The sequence below is a fragment of the Microcaecilia unicolor genome, chromosome 5, assembly GCF_901765095.1.
Source record: "Microcaecilia unicolor chromosome 5, aMicUni1.1, whole genome shotgun sequence".
NCBI classification, from domain to species: Eukaryota; Metazoa; Chordata; class Amphibia; order Gymnophiona; family Siphonopidae; genus Microcaecilia; species Microcaecilia unicolor.
In genome coordinates this window covers 79,753,081-79,769,727 of record NC_044035.1, presented here as the reverse complement: position 1 = coordinate 79,769,727, position 16,647 = coordinate 79,753,081, and the positions used below count along the sequence as shown (strand labels likewise).

Genomic DNA, 16,647 nt, shown 5'->3' with positions numbered 1-16,647 from the left:
TCAATTCATGTCCTCTAGTTCTACCACCTTTCCGTCTCCGGAAAAGGTTCATTTGTGGATTAATACCTTTCAAATATCATATCACCCCTGTTTCTTCACGGGCCTGCGCAGCTCGCCTGGATCTGACCACGATCCAGGACTCACCAGACTTCTGCTTCTCCCCTGGCCTGTCTCTTGGGTGTTGGTTTCCTTTTTCCTTTTTTTTGTTTTAAGCTGTTTTCTCTCTCTTTTAACTAGCTTTATTCTTGTGACAACAGGGGAATAATTAAAAAAATAAAACAAAACAGGGGAATAATGCTACACCAGGCAAACCAGCTGAATTAAATATTTCTGATGGGCTGCCTGGAGCTGCAAGGGCATACATGAAGGAGTGAGGGAGGGTGGGGGGAGAGAGGTATGAGGATCCACTCCCCCCACAACAAGGGCCCAGTGTGGACCAAGTTAAATGCCACACTCAGCCTGTGGGCAATAACTGGGGCCTGTGAAGTCAAGCCTCATGCTCTACTGGGTCCGGTCCGTAAACTGGAAGCCTGGGATCAAGGCCATTAGGCTTTACCAAGTGGTGTGGCCTTAGCCTGCACTGCTGGGACATAGACCTGGGACCAGACCCACCAGCCCACACAACCTACTGTCATACTGAAGTTTTCCACAGAGCACCAGCCCTTATACTAGTGATGTCACTGGGAAAAGTCAGTTTCTCTACCTCCATCTGTTGGTAGGAAGGGGATATAATCCAATTGTACAGGATGGTGCAGCTGAACACTAAGGAATTTATTGCCAAGACTAAGGCTATAAAAACCATTCTATCCATTGTCAGAAGTATGTATGCGAGATCCTAGTATGAATGTGTTTTATTGGGCTGTCAAAAGTGAAAAGCTTAAGTCCATGTATTCTTAGAAGCATCAGAATTTTTCAATTTGTTTTTTCTCTTTTATACTGTAAAGTCATCGCTATATCTAGTTCAGATTATTCAAGAAAAGTGAACATATGGGAACTCTGCTGTTCACAGGTTTATGGAAACTATATAAACTGGTTTCTAATAAACATTTATAACAAAAGGTAAAGTATGACATACATGGCACATAAGTTCCCTAAGTTTGTGAGATCATATGGTTAAAATAGCACACAAACACATTTCCATGGACAATAAGCCAACAAAATCCTGACTTACATTTAGTGAGAAATGTAGAATTAAAGCATACTGTCCAGCTTTGTTACACTGTACAGCTCCAGGTACATATATCACTCTCTAGGTAATAATTACAGCTGACCTTAAAAACCTCAACCATCTCAGTGAACTTACCATCGCCTCCAGCCGTGTTATCTGTTCCTTTGCCTTTCGCAGCTCCTTTAAGACTTTGTATAACTGATGCTGTACTTTCTGGTGATCACGCTTCTCGTTTTCAAAATCAGACGTGAACATCTTGATCTGATCATTCCAAAGAGAGAATTTAACTCAAGATCTTCAAAAAAAAATCCTCAAAGTTGGCAGAAAGAAAACTAACACTATTGCAAAATTGTCATTAAAAATTTAATTCCTGGCATTTTATCAGGCATTTACTGGTAGTGCTGAAAAGGCATTAAAGAAAAGAATAATATTTCAAATTCACATAGGTAGAGTGGAAGGCTGAAACACTTTGCACAAGCTCTGATGTGCAAGACATATTCAACTTACCTTTGTGTTTCCAGTTTGCAAAAGTTGAAACTCAAAACAATATAGTGTTTTGTGCTGTACTGACTAACTTAACATTAGTCCTGTTAACAATTCTGGGCAGCACAGGCCCCCCAAAGACCCCTGCAGCCTAAATTCTCTCTCACAATAGCCTCTGTAACTTTTCTTTCCCAATTCAATGCAGCCCCCAATACCCAACAGAACTTTTCTATTGCACTGTGGCTGCGGCAATTCACAAATTCTGCAATGTACAGTTGCACAGAATTCCCCCAAGGCACAGAATTTACTTTGTCATATGCAGAATTTGACAGAAGGTGGAGTCCTGGTCCAAACTCAGCAGCTACTGCATAGCTCTTCCAACTTGCAATCAGTGTGGTGTAGGAATTCCTGTGCCGTTCTCCCTAGAACAGTGTAGGATTTCCAGGACCACATTGATCACATGCTATCAACTGCTGTGCAGTGCAGAAAAGCCACTGCAGCAGCCGTGTTTGAAGCAGGTAGAGCTGGGTCCCTCAACAGCGATAGTACCAGGAGAGATGGACTTTGGGTAGAGAATATGAGGCAAGTAAAGGGAGAATAAGAAAAAAATGAGAGGAAGCACTGGATAAACAGAGCATAAATGGAAGGGGAGATAAACTGGAGGAGACCAGAGACCAGGGATAGGGGATATGTGGAAGGGGAGATAAGAGGGTAGTAGATGAGTATGTATGGGAAGAGGCGAGCTGGAGACAACAGACGTTTAGGGGGATGTATGGGACTAACAGAAGGCAAGGAGATGAGTGGAAGAGGTAATGAGCTGAGAGAGACTGAGTAAGGGGGCATATGGTGTGGAGTTGAAGAACTACAAAGGGAGGTAACACAATGTGAATGCAGGAGGGGGAGATGAACTGAGAGAGAATATTGAAGGACAATGAGTTGGGGTAGGATGGGGGTGATCTGAAGGGGGACAGAGTGCTGAAGAGGAAGACAGTGTGTGTATGTAGGGGAGATTTGATCTACACCCTTTTTCATTTGGCAATCTGCAGAGCCCAAGAGAAATTGTGAGTAGCCCCAACATATTTTTTTTCAATTGCTGACATTTTGTAACAACAACAACTATGAATACAGCTGTATTGCTGCAAGTCAGCCTTGCCTGTAGGCCAGAGCTCCCCTTGGACTCAGTGGACTGCTGAAATAATCACTGAAGTTTCTGGCTATACTCCTGGGGAAGATCTGTACCAAAAACTTTAAACATTTTGAATTAAGAACTTTTCCGTTAAGAATTTTAATTACTATTCAGAGACAGTAGTTATACTGAATCATTTTGATAAATATATACTACTGGATGATGTTATCTGATGGAACCCAGCGCAGGAACACTCCCCGACATTTTTTCTAGTAGTCTTGTGATATACCTTGTGTGAGTGTGTGTGTGCGTTTGCTTTCCCACTCAACTGTCATCACATAGGACCAGCTCAGTCTACAGTATTACAAATAGCTTGCAGAATACAACTCCAAGGGGAAATGGGCGGGTTAGTAAGAATGTTCATCCTGCTGTCCTCAGAGAACACCTGCTACAGGTAACTGTTTTCTCAAACTGAAGAAAGTTAGAAAGAACTCGAGCCTCCATGGAGATTTGGAGGCTAGCTCCAGGAACAGGAACAAGATCTGTTTTATATAGTAAGGTGTTATCAAGACCATGGTTCTATGATCCTGCTTGAGTTTCAGGAGAGTTTTTACTATGAGAGGCACTGAAGGATATTCGTACAGAAGACATAAGTACATATGCTCTGTAATTTTGTTCTTTGCAATAGTCTCTACCATTTTGCCTGGCACTATCCGGGTGAAAACATCCAAGTGTTCATCAGAGACGTCCTTGTTTTTTTCAATTATGGGTCAAGGACGTCCAAGTGTTAGGCACGCCCAAGCCCCGCCTTCGCTACACCTCTGACACACCCCCTTGAACTTTGGCCGTCCTTGCGACGGAGTGCAGTTGGAGACGTCCTAAATCGGGTTTCGATACCACCGATTTGGACGTCCCTGGGAGAAGGTCGTCCATCTTCCAATTTATGTCGAAAGATGGACGTCCTTCTCTTTCAAAAATGAGCCCAATAGTAACCTATGGAACTTTGTAAGTCTAAGTTCTTTGAAAATGAGCTCCATAGTATATTGCTACCTGATTGTTTGGATCAGCTTAGTTTGGTTTGCTAATCAATCTCTGAAAATCTTTAGAGCATTCCAAATTGCTCTTAGCTCTAGGAGGTTTATCTGAAGTCTCTCCTGAGCAGACCACTGACCTTGGGTGCAGAGCCCTTCTATATGAGCTCCTCACTCCAGGCTGGATGCATCAGTCATTAACATTTTTTTAGTTTGTGGAATCTGAAAAGGCAGTCTTGACCAGACTGCTGTGAATTAACCACCAGAATATTAACTCATTGAGAGGAGCAGTGATAGCAAGCCTGGAGAATGACTTGATGGTGTCGGGAGTGCTCTTTGATGTGGTCAGTGGCCTCCTCCATTTTCTCCATGGCATGGAATATCAGACACCTTCTCCTGTACCAGTGGTGTAGGCAGACCCACCCCCGTACCTTAAAATCACTTCGCTCCGCTCCAGTCTTTGCCTGGACAGCAGCACTCATAGGCTGCGTGCGGCCTGCACTGGGGCTTTCTCTGTGAACCGTCCCGCCCTTCACAAAACAGGAAGAAGCATCAGAAGGGGGTGAGATGGTTGACAGAGAAAGTCCTGGTGCAGGCTGCAGGCAGGCTATGAGTGCCGCTACCCAGTTGAAGACTGGAGGGAGAATGATTTTAAGGCATGAATGGGCAGATGGGGGGTGGTCTGACAGGTGGTGTGTGCACAACGTACACACCTGGAATAAGTACGCCACTGTCCTACATTGCTGGTTCGAGGTCTAAGGCAGTGAATCCCAAGTCAGGTCCTGGAGTACCCCTTGCCAGTCAGGTTTTCAGGATATCCACAATGAATATGCATGAAAATGATTTGCATATAATGGAGGCAGTGTATACAAATCAAGTTCATCCATATTCATCGTGGATATCCTGAAAACCTGACTGGCAAGGAGTACTCCAGGACTGGACTTGGGAAACTCTGGTCTAAGGCATGCAGCCAGGTGAGTCTGCACTTTCCTATCTCCATAGCGGAGGCCCTGGATGCTGTATCGAAAGCAAAGGTTGCCCAGACACTGTACTTTGAACACTCCCCGCTCTTTGGCTATTAGCTGATGGAGCTCCTCAGCTTTCTTCCAAGGGAGAATATCTGTGAACACCACCATATTGCACACAACATTCCAGAAGTGCATGCTCATTAAGAGCTGGTACGAAGCTATGTGGTAAGTTAGCACAGCATTCTGGAACATTGTCTTCACAAAAGATTCAGAAGTCCTAGCCTCCTTCCCTGGGGGCACTAAAAGGTGAGTTTTAGAACTCCTGGCTCTTTAAGAGCAGATTTGACCACCACAGAATAATGAGGAAGCAGGAGCTTCACAAATCCCAGAGCCTTCTAGACTCAGTACATAGAGTCAATGCTGCTGAAACACTCCGGGTTTGAACCGGATGATGAACTTCCATGTGAGGTTTTTGATAGACTATTTGTTTGTTCTAATTATTGGTCTTTCCATGATTAGAGAATTTTAAAGATAGGTAATGTATGTGTAAGTATGAATGGGGGTTTAGTATTTAATTTTTATATGGGATTTGTGATGTGTATTTATAAAATAGGTTTACTATATACACTTTTGAATACTTTGAATATGAATAAAAATACGTAAATTATATATGACTAGTAAAAGAGGGCCGTTTCTGGAGCAAATGACATGGGCGCTAGCAAGGTTTTCCTCCCCAATACCCCCCCCCCTTCTCCCTCCCTCCCTACCTACCGACCCCTTCGTCGTTCTGACGCCATTGCTTCGCACTTCCTGAACGCACCGTACACCATTGCTCCGCCCTCGGTGTGTGATGCCATTGCTCCGCCCCGACATCATCACGTTTGACGCGAGGGTGGGGCCCCGAGATGGCGATTTCGGTGGCTTCACCACTACGAACCCTTCAAACCCATTTTGATGACGGAAGTGACGTCAGAGTCTTCAGAACGTTGAGGGTGAGTTTTATTATATAAGATATGTTTATATTTTCCTTATTTGTAGACATTGGTAAAGTTGTAGCAGAGTAGATCACACAGTGGCGTGGCTCCTCAGAAGGGATCTCTCAGTTGGATGTACAGACACCAGGTACAGCTGCTATGGAGGAGAAGGTTCCATATTCTTCTAACCTGGCAGCAGGAACAACAGAGTACACCTTGGGCTTACCATAGGTGGTCATGCAGAAGTTAGTTTTGAGAGATCTTGTAATATCTAGCAAACTTCTGATTTGAATCTGGAGCCATTATTGACTGCTGCTCCCCTTATTAACTTTGTGGGCTGAAATTACAGTCTTCTTCACAAATCTATTTCTACTCTGACTACTGTGGTTACAACTAATCAAACTTCAGCAGAAATTTCAACAAATAACAGATGTACACAAGAGAGACTGGAGAAACTAAGAGAGACTGGAGAAACTAGAAGAGGAGGCAACAGAACTATGTAATATTCGGACTACTTTGATTAAAGAGAAGACAAACTTTCTATGAACTAGCAACTATGGAAAATTCCTTGCATTATTTGAATTTGCATCTTTTACTTTTTCCAAAACATCCTCTATTACCATCTGCTCAGCTTCTTAAGAAATATATGGAGGAAATTTTACATATACCTAAAGAGGTGTTTCCTTTTTTTTTCTAAGGATTATATTTCATCGAAGAAGTTGTGGGAAGGATTATTATTATTATTTGTAGCATTTGTATCCCACATTTTCCCACCAATTTGCAGGCTCAATGTGGCTTACATTTGCCGTAATGGCGGTTGCCATTTCCGGGTAACAGCATTACAAATAGTATTGCGTTAAAGTGTATACATACATGGTAACAGACATGTAACATAACATAAATGGAGCAGATCATGGTGTATACATACATCATGTGCATACATACATGGTAAAGAAGAATACATTATGGTATTGCGTGAAGGTTCCTGAGTAACAGATTGGATTGTAACGTACATTAGGTCGTCGACTATAGAAAGTCCCTATTCAACATAAGGTTTAAAGTGGTATTGCTTGATCATGATAAAGAGAAGGTGCTTCTAGGATAGCTGAAGATTTATCACAACATAGTTTGGATGTTGCAGGATTTTTGGAATGTTCTGACTCTGAAGTGGTTGATTGTGCTACCCTAATAGTGACTTTTGTATTTCCACAAGATCGTGACCATATATTGAAACTTTTTTTACACTATAAAGCTGCTGAGGTTATGGGACAAAAAGTTTTGGATTTTTCCAGATCTACCACTCAGGAACAAAGGAAAAAATTCTTAACTTTGAGACAAGTTCTTTCCTTGGGTGGTACTTTTCATTTACGTTTCTCTAGCAAATATGTGATTATTTCTTCAGTAAGATAATTTTCTTTGTTCCGGGTCAACTTCAATTTCTAATAGAGACTAAAAGTGCAGAGCTTCCCACTTTGACCCAGGGTGAAGGGTCCTGAGGAACAGCTTTTGGGGCATTCTGTGAATATGTGAAGTAGTGTATTCCCTTCAGTTTTCTTTTTCCTTCTGATCTTTTGTTATTTTGTTTTTGACAAACACTAAAGCTTCAGGGTTTTTTTTTTTTTCTTCTCCTCTGTTCTCCCAGTACTAAGGTCTAAGTAGCTCTGATTATTTCTTGTATTAGATGAATGTTTTCTTTATGTTTTTGTGCTTTGCTTTATCAAATGTATACTTGTAAATTAAATGTAAAAAAAAAAGAAGGAAAGAAAATGAGCCGCAAACTGTGTGGGACACTCAGAGAAAACATGTCCTCGCTGCTCCACAGAAAAACAAAGGCTGAACTGGTCCCACACAACAATGGCAGGAAGGTGAACAATTGTGCAGTGAAATTGCTTCCAAAGGGGTCTAGAAAAGACACTGGAGTGATTCCTCCAGTAGTAAGCAGATTACATTTTCCCCCCCAAACCCACCTCCCCGCTCCCCCCGTTTTCTATTTCTGTTGATGGCTCTCTCCTTCTCTGCTCATATCCAGCAGATTGCCAAGATATGTCGTTTCTTTCTTTACAACATCCGTAAAATCTGCCCCTTTCTTTCCGAGCACTCTACCAAAACCCTCATCCTCACCCTTGTCACCTCTCATTTAGACTACTGCAATCTGCTTCTCGCTGGCCTCCCACTTAGTCACCTCTCCCCTCTCCAGTCGGTTCAAAACTCTGCTGCCCGTCTCGTCTTCCGCCAGGGTCGCTTTACTCATACTACCCCTCTCCTCAAGACCCTTCACTGGCTCCCTATCCGTTTTCGCATCCTGTTCAAACTTCTTCTACTAACCTATAAATGTACTCACTCTGCTGCTCCCCAGTATCTCTCCACACTCGTCCTTCCCTACACCCCTTCCCGTGCACTCCGCTCCATGGATAAATCCTTCTTATCTGTTCCCTTCTCCACTACTGCCAACTCCAGACTTCGCGCCTTCTGTCTCGCTGCGCCCTACGCTTGGAATAAACTTCCTGAGCCCCTACGTCTTGCCCCATCCTTGGCCACCTTTAAATCTAGACTGAAAGCCCACCTCTTTAACATTGCTTTTGACTCGTAACCACTCGCCTCCACCTACCCTCCTCTCTTCCTTCCCGTTCACATTAATTGATTTGATTTGCTTACTTTATTTATTTTTTGTCTATTAGATTGTAAGCTCTTTGAGCAGGGACTGTCTTTCTTCTATGTTTGTGCAGCGCTGCGTATGCCTTGTAGCGCTATAGAAATGCTAAATAGCAGTAGTAGTAGATTACATTCTGCTTGTCTTCAGAGAATTAATTTTTTTGTGCAGAATTTCCTCACGAGTAAATGTCCATTTGCAGTGGTGGCAGCAGCAGCACAATTTCAGGACACTTACGTTACATTTAGAGATTTTTTTTAACTACTGTTGAAATAAACAGTCACACTTACTACGTATATAGATATTAGTAGAAGCCCAGTAAAATTCACGGGAGGGGGGAGGATCATGGTCAATCCTTCTGCTCCTTATAACATTAATCATTCCTCACCCACCCTCTGAGCAGCTTGAAAGAGGTAGGAAGTACATTATAGACAAGGGGTGGGCAACCTGCAGCCTGCCACTGAATTTTATGCAGCCCCCCCCCCCCCCCCCAATATTTTCAGAGAAGCCACCCTAGCAGTTTGTCTCCATAAGTACAAATTTTAGTTAAATTTGTACTTATTTAATCACAGGTAGTCGATGGAGTGCTATGAATTTCCGGTTCCAAAATTATACTACCACTAGGGGTAGTACTGACAATCATGTGGCCCCTCTATGTATAAAGGCTGGCCTCCCATTATAGGTTAACCAATTTATTGAGGCTTGAGCTTCCAGGGATCAAAATTAATTTTGACTGACACATGAAGTGAAGTTCAGGACATGGGTACTTCATTTCATGAACCTGATGAAGGAGAATCTGGTCCTTGATAGATCAGGCCTCAATAAATTGATTAGTCTTTAATGTGCCACCTGCCTCTGTCAATTTTGTTACCTTTGACCAGTATTCACCTTTTCCCTCTTCCATCAATTTGTTGCTCCTTAAAGTCCCATTGGCTTCTTGCTGCACCACAGCAGTGCTGCAAGGAGAGAATTTCCCTAGTAGTACATCTATTTACAGTGAAAATATTGTGCGAGGAACATATTTGTGCCAGGCTTTACAGACACACCCTACCATCTAGCAACAGACATCATTCCCTTTTGGAGCATCATATCCACGTGCTAGAAAGGAAGCCGGTCATCTAAAACTCTGATCAGCATCCCACTTTTTAAATTAATTACTATAAAGTAGGCATTTCAAGAAAAAGAAATATCACGTTTAAAGAAGATATGCTAAAAATAATTTCCTATAAAATTACCTGCTTCTCCAATATCACAGTCTTTTTTTGCTCTTCTTGCTGTTTCAGTAAGGATTTTTGAAGAACCTGTACCTATAATATAGAAATAAATGGGTATTTAATATTGAAGAGAGGTCTGCTTACATTGAAGCGAGGTCTGCTTACCTCCAAGCAACAATGCAAATATGTTGAATAAATATATCATAAAACAGTGAGTGTATCAAAGTAAAAGGCAGCAAATTAGCAACAATCTTCAACGTACCAAGGGAATAATAAAAGCTGCTACTACTTGGAGGAAAAGAATTAGATTTTCTCTGAACTACTAGTATAAGGAGGCACTGAAAAACAGGACCGTATAGCAGGGGCGTATCTGGAATCCGGCGGTAGGGGGGGCCAGAGCCAGAGAGGGGGGGCACATTTTTGCCTCCCTCCCCCCCCCCGCCGCCGCCTCTCTCCACCCCCTCCCCGCCGTCAACCCTCCCCCGTTGCTTACTTTTGCTGGCGGGGGGCCCCAACCCCCGCCAGCCGAGGTCCGACCCGCAATCTCCATATTTCGTCTTCCTCCGTGGCCATGTGCTTCAAGGAAGTAACGCTGCAGTGCTGATTGGTTGCGACGTCAGACGCCGAACTGGATTCAACCAATCAGCACTGCAGCGTTACTTCCTTGAAGCACATGGCCACGGAGGAATACGAAATATGGAGATTGCGGGTCGGACCTCGGCTGGTGGGGGTTGGGGCCCCCCGCCAGCAAAAGTAAGCAGCGGGGGAGGGTTGACGGCGGGGAGGGGGGCCAGGGCGAAATCTGCGGGGGCCCAGGCCCCTGTGGCCCCACGCAGATACGCCCCTGCCGTATAGTGACTAATCTGGAAAGTAGGATGATGGGAAGAGGGTGTGAGGAGCAAAAACACAGGGCCAGATGCACTAAACAATCATTAGAGCCCTTCCCTTACCGATTCCCTTAGTGAATCGGTAAGGAACGGGCATGCATTAAGGAAAGGGAATGCAAATGAGCTACTCGTTGTAGCTCACTTGCATTCTCTATTCCGTCGTTAAACAGTTGGCCAATCGGCCAGTCGAGCATGCGCAGAGCAGCCAAGCGTTATGCTGGCTGCTCTGCGCATGCCAAATACGCCTCCCTGTGCCGCCCAACGATGCTGCGCCGCTCACCCCCTCTGATGCGGCTCGACAGTGCAGTTGAGGACGCCCATCCCCCCCAAAAAACGCCCATTTTGGCCGTCACCCCCCCCCCCCGAAGATGCCGTGCTGCTCACCCCCTCCAATGCGGCTCAATCCAGAGGACAGTGCAGTTGAGGACGCCCATCAAAAAAACCCGTCCATTTTGGCCGTCATTCCCCCCCCCCCCCCCCCGCAATAATAAAAACATCTTTTTTGGAGATGCTTCACTCAGCAGAGAGACCTGAAAGTCTCTGAGCCAATCACAGCACGTTTAGCGGGGGGGGGGGGGGGGGAATGACAGCCAAAATGGATGTTCTTTTGGATGGGCGTCCTCAACTGTACTGTCCTCTGGATCGAGCTGCATCGGAAGGGGTGAACAGCGCAGCATCTTCGGGGGGGGGGGGGGAATGACGGCCAAAATGGACGGTTTTATTGGGGGGGATGGGCATCCTCAACTGCACTGTCGAGCCGCATCTGAAGGGGTGAGCGGCGTGGCATCTTGGGGGGGGGGGGAGGGATGACGGCCAAAACAGACGTCTTTTTTGAAGCGGAGCACTATTTTTTTTTTTTTTTGATGAGTGAAGGACGTCCATAAAGGATGTCCCTGATGAGCAGTTGACTTTTTTCCCCCCGATTTTTTGTTTTTGTTACTTTTGTAGCAGTTTTTCAATCCCGCGCAGCCCCAACGAGAGGTACAGACCTCTCGTTAGATTTTCCAGCGTTCAGGCAATCAGAAAAGGTTAGTGCATCTCATTACAATAGGGTTTCTACACAATTTGCTCATCTGCATTCCGTTTTCGTTAGCTGCTACCGTCGTTGGAAAAAAGTCTTTAGTGCATGCCAGGGTTTATTACTTGCTCGTTAATGGCTCGTTAAGTTTAGTGCATCTGGCCCACAGTTACTTACCAGTCAGTAGTAGGTGTTCTCCAAGGATATTTGGGTGATGTTATCTGATGAAACCCATACAGGACGTCTTCTCCAGCATTTTTTCAAGAGTGCCTCACTGTGCATGCACGCCTATTCCCACCTGCTACTATCGTGTGATGACTCCTCAGTTCATTGTAAGCATTTGGAATATAACTCCTAAGGGAGTAGGATGGTTTCTGAGGATTCCTATCCTGCAATCCTTAGAGAACATCTGCTACAGGTAAGTTAACTTTTCTCCAAAGGCAAGCAGGATAGCTGAATCCTCACATCTGGGACTCCCTAGCTGGAAAGTACTTTCAACAGAAAAAGGGAAAATAGATCAGGAGAAGCATCAACAAACAAATACCACATTTGTTTTTCAAAACATTACAAGCATACAAAATCTATTTTTTTGGGAGGGGGGGGGAGCAGACGAACTGAAAGAAATGGGCCTAGAGGGGTTGGAATTGGATTCTAAACCTCAAACAGATTCTGGAGGGCTGACTGGACAAACCTACTGTCTTGGCAGGAGTATTATTATTCTACATAGTAATGTGTGGACCAAAGTCCAATGGTTCACTTTCGCAAAACTTCTATGGAGGCCGACCTCAAGTGAAGTACTGATACCTCCCCATAGCTCTGACATGAGCAGCTGTGACATGACTTAGGAGAGTCAAACTTGCCCAAGCATAAGTGAAAGAAATGCAGTCTGCTAGCCAATCGGAGAATGTGTGTGTGCTGACAGCAGCCCCCATCCTATTAGGGTGAAAATAAACAAAGCTGGGAAGACTTTCTATGAGTTTTAGTCTGCTCCAGACAGAAGGCTAAAATGTGCACTGCGTTTTCACCTTCATGGGCATGTGGCTTAGGGAAAAAAAGGGGGGTAGGACTGACTGGTTTAGATGGAATTCTAGCACTATCTTAAGAACTTGGATGGGAACATAGAACCATTCTAATGTTGACAAATTGTATGTAAACTGGATCTGTTACTAGAGCCTGGAGCTCACTAACTCTGCAAGCTGAAGTAACGGCTGCCAGCTGGCTGGTATTAAGTGGTTCAAATGGAGTTTTCATCAACTGGGTAAGAACAACATTGAAGTCCCATGATATTGAAGAGAGGCTTCAAAAGAGGCAAACCCTGTGTGGATCGAATAACTAAAGGCTGTGCATAGATGGGTCTACCTTCTACCCAATAAACTCTACCTGCATTCAGGTAAATCCTAACAGAATTGGTCTTGAAGACTGACTCAAGTCAGGTTTTCAAGATACCCACAGTGACTATGCATGAGATAGATGTGCATACCCTATCTCCATGGTATGCAAATTTATCTCATGTATACTAATTGTGGGTATCCTGAAAACCTGACTGGCTAGGTGTGTTCTGAGGACTGGGTTGAGAGCCACTGGTCTAAAAGGTATTAAGCAGTTTTTGTCAGAGGAATGTAAATGGATCTAGGGGCATGCCTTCACAGACTATAAACCTCTTCTATTTAAAACTATAAGACCTCCTAGTCAAAGCTTTCCTGGAAGCCAGAAAAAGCCTGCGAAACACTATCAGGCAAGCCCAGAGAAGCTACTGTCAGCCTCTCAGCATTCAAGCTGTGAGGGCTACACTCCAGCCTCATTGGACTTCTGATAGAAAGATCCAACAGATGAGGGAATCAGACTTGCCTCGGACAGCAGGGGGCTATGAAAATCATAGCAGCTCAATTTTGTCTTAATTTCAGAAGAGTCTTCACTATGAGGGGAAGTGGAGGATATGGATACAGAAAGCCCTTTCCCCAAGGAAGAAAGGCAGTATCCAAGGCTAGCCCAACGTGAGCTTCTATCATTGAACAGAACTGAGGAACTTTTTCTGTTGAATGTAGTAGCAAAAAGATCTATTGAAAAAATCTTGCAGGTGCAGAAGAATGGCTCAGATGCCCGCCAGATATGTTGGACTGAGAAATATTCCATGAGAAAAGGACCACTTCCATATTCTGACATTCTCTCAACACAAGAGATAAGGACGCTGCCCCTCCCTGCTTGTCCATGTAGTACATGACCACCTGATTGTCTGAACCAGGATAACCTTGTTAGACAACTGATCTCTGAAAGCCTCTAGAGCATTCTATTTTCCTTTAGAGCATTCTATTTTGTCCATAGTTCTAGGTAAGTTTATCTGATGAAGTTGATCCTCAGGAGACAATACACCATCTACATCATCTCCCCAACCCAGTTTGGACACATCTGTCGTACAAGTTACTTGAATTTGAGAAATTTGGAAGGGCTCCCGTTTAGTCAGGTTGGAATGATCTGTCCACCAGGACCTTGAATCCCATAGCAGACTGGTGACAGCAATTATGGCTCAATGATTTCCCGTGGACTGAGTCCATTAAGTCGACAAAGTCCATTGGGTATTTCTCAAATGAAGATGGCCCAACGGAGTTACATGTTTGTGGATGCCATATGGCCTAGCATCCTCAACAATTGTCCTGCTGATACTTCAAGGTTACTTTTATTTGATTAATCGCCTAGGGCAGTGTCATCAAAGTGATTTACACATAATAAAGTCACAGACGTGAAAAGAAATACAACATAGAAAAACAGAGATAGCCCTGCTATGTCTCACAGGATCATAGGGCTGAAGCAACCCAGCAGATTAACAGGTAAGTCAGCTATTAAAAGCTGACTGAAACCAATGTGTTTTTTTTATAAATCTATATGAAGGAAGGGAAGGCTCTTTATGCAAGAGTATTGGCAAGGCGTAGGTTCCACCACATTAAACATCATCTTCCAAAGTGTCTGAAGCGAGGGAAGTCAGTAAGGACTGCTGACTGGAATGCACAGCCTAACTGGGAATATAGGGATGCAAATAAGGCAACATAAATTGATGGATTCTTGTTTGGAGGGTCTTAAACACTAGAAGCAGTACTGTATAGGTTATGCATTGTTCTACTGGCAACTAGTGTTCAGCTTTTAACAGTGGAGTCACGTGATCATATTTCACAGAAGGAAAAGTACTTTCACAGCTGGCAGATGCCTTGGAGGAGAACATTGTAGTAATCTATGCGTTGAATAACTAAAGCATGAATCACAACACTTGGCGCTTTTTGGCCAAGCAAATGCTGGACTCAGCATATTTGTCATAGCCAAAAAAACTAGCTTTGACGACTGATTAAATATGATCCCTAAAGGAGAGGGTGGAGTCCAGCAGTACACCTAGAACCCTGATGATGTCACTGGGCTGTAGAGATATCTTGTCAAATTTAGAGTGGGCAACAGGGATAATGGGAGGAATGTACTAAAGATTTGAAAGTGTTTTCTGTAGATTAAGGACTAATGTATTCTTTTTGAGCCAGGACCCTATTTTTTGGAGCTTGTCCCCAACTTCTGCCAAGAGGAACTGTTTAACATATATAGAGGGACAAGAATTTGCACATCATCGACATACATATATGATATGAAACCCAATGTACCAGAGAAGCCATTGGAGCCACAAAGATATTAAACAATGCTGGCACAAGGAAGTATCCTTGAGGTACCCCACAAGGAAGCTTTAAAGGTTCAGATAGTTCCTCTTGCCAGAGAACTCAATAAGACTGACCAGAGAGATAAGAATGAAACCATTGTAGTTCATGGCTGGATATTCCTATTGTTGCCAACCAAGACAGAAGCAATTTGTGATCCACCACGTCGAATGCAGTAGTTAAATCTAGTGAAAGCAAAACAGTTTTGTTATTGGCTAAACCCTTCTGGATATCTAGAAGCATGCCTAGTAAGGTGATTTCAGTGTTGTGGTAGGGGTGAAAGCCCATTGATTCTCATTGCTGACTCACCTGAATTTTTCCTACAATGGATGCCAAGTTGTTGATTATCTGTTGTTGAAAGAAAGACAGTGGCTTGAATCATGTCTAGCCCGAACTGCAGTTGCTGTCAGGCTTAACAGAGATTTGGGATAATTTATAACAAATCCTATTAACTTCAACACCTGAACAATGAAGTGATTGATCTTTCTTCCGTTTCCTGAGAAGTGTGCTTTACCAGACAATCGTCCAAACAGAGGAACATATGCACTCTTAGTTTGCATAGATTTGCTGCTACAGCCACTAGGCAATTGGTAAATATGTGAGAAGCTGATGCAAAGCTAAACAGCAGAATGCAATACTGGTAGTAGTGTTCCCCTATGATGAATCACAGACACTTCCTGTGGCCTGGATGTACCTGCATATGGGTATACACATCCTTTAAGTTCAGAGAATTTAGCCTGTCCACTCTCTGAAAAGGAGTTAGGGAGCCTAGGGAACTCATCTAATTTTTGCCTGGCCAGATACTTTTTCAGGGCCTTTAGGTCTAAGATGAGAAGGAATCTTCCTTTTTTCCTTTTGCCAACAAAAAAATACTTGGAATAAAATGCCTGCCCTCTTTCCTCTGGTGGAATGAGCTCAACTGCACTTTCCTCTAAGAGGGAAGTAGCTAAGTACATAAGTACATAAGTAGTGCCATACTGGGAAAGACCAAAGGTCCATCTAGCCCAGCATCCTGTCACCGACAGTGGCCAATCCAGGTCAAGGGCACCTGGCACGCTCCCCAAACGTAAAAACATTCCAGACAAGTTATACCTAAAAATGCGAAATTATTCCAAGTCCATTTAATAGCGGTCTATGGACTTGTCCTTTAGGAATCTATCTAACCCCTTTTTAAACTCCGTCAAGCTAACTGCCCGTACCACGTTCTCCGGCAACGAATTCCAGAGTCTAATTACACGTTGGGTGAAGAAAAATTTTCTCCGATTCGTTTTAAATTTACCACACTGTAGCTTCAACTCATGCCCTCTAGTCCTAGTATTTTTGGATAGCGTGAACAGTCGCTTCACATCCACCCGATCCATTCCACTCATTATTTTATACACTTCTATCATATCTCCCCTCAGCCGTCTCTTCTCCAAGCTGAAAAGCCCTAGCCTTCTCAG

At 43.7% G+C, this 16,647-nt stretch overlaps 1 protein-coding gene across 2 annotated transcripts in view; it reads right to left on the bottom strand.

Annotated features, from left to right (window-relative positions):
• LOC115471129 (centrosomal protein of 55 kDa-like) overlaps positions 1-16,647 on the bottom strand; it is a 43,827-nt gene that overhangs the window by 6,825 nt on the left and 20,355 nt on the right. For both annotated transcript variants that reach the window (XM_030204816.1, XM_030204817.1), the window contains exons 6-7: positions 9,636-9,707; positions 1,304-1,429 (exon numbers count right to left, since the gene is read on the bottom strand). In XM_030204816.1, coding sequence (XP_030060676.1) covers positions 1,304-1,429; positions 9,636-9,707 — 198 coding nt within the window. The remainder of the gene's footprint in view (positions 1-1,303; positions 1,430-9,635; positions 9,708-16,647) is intronic.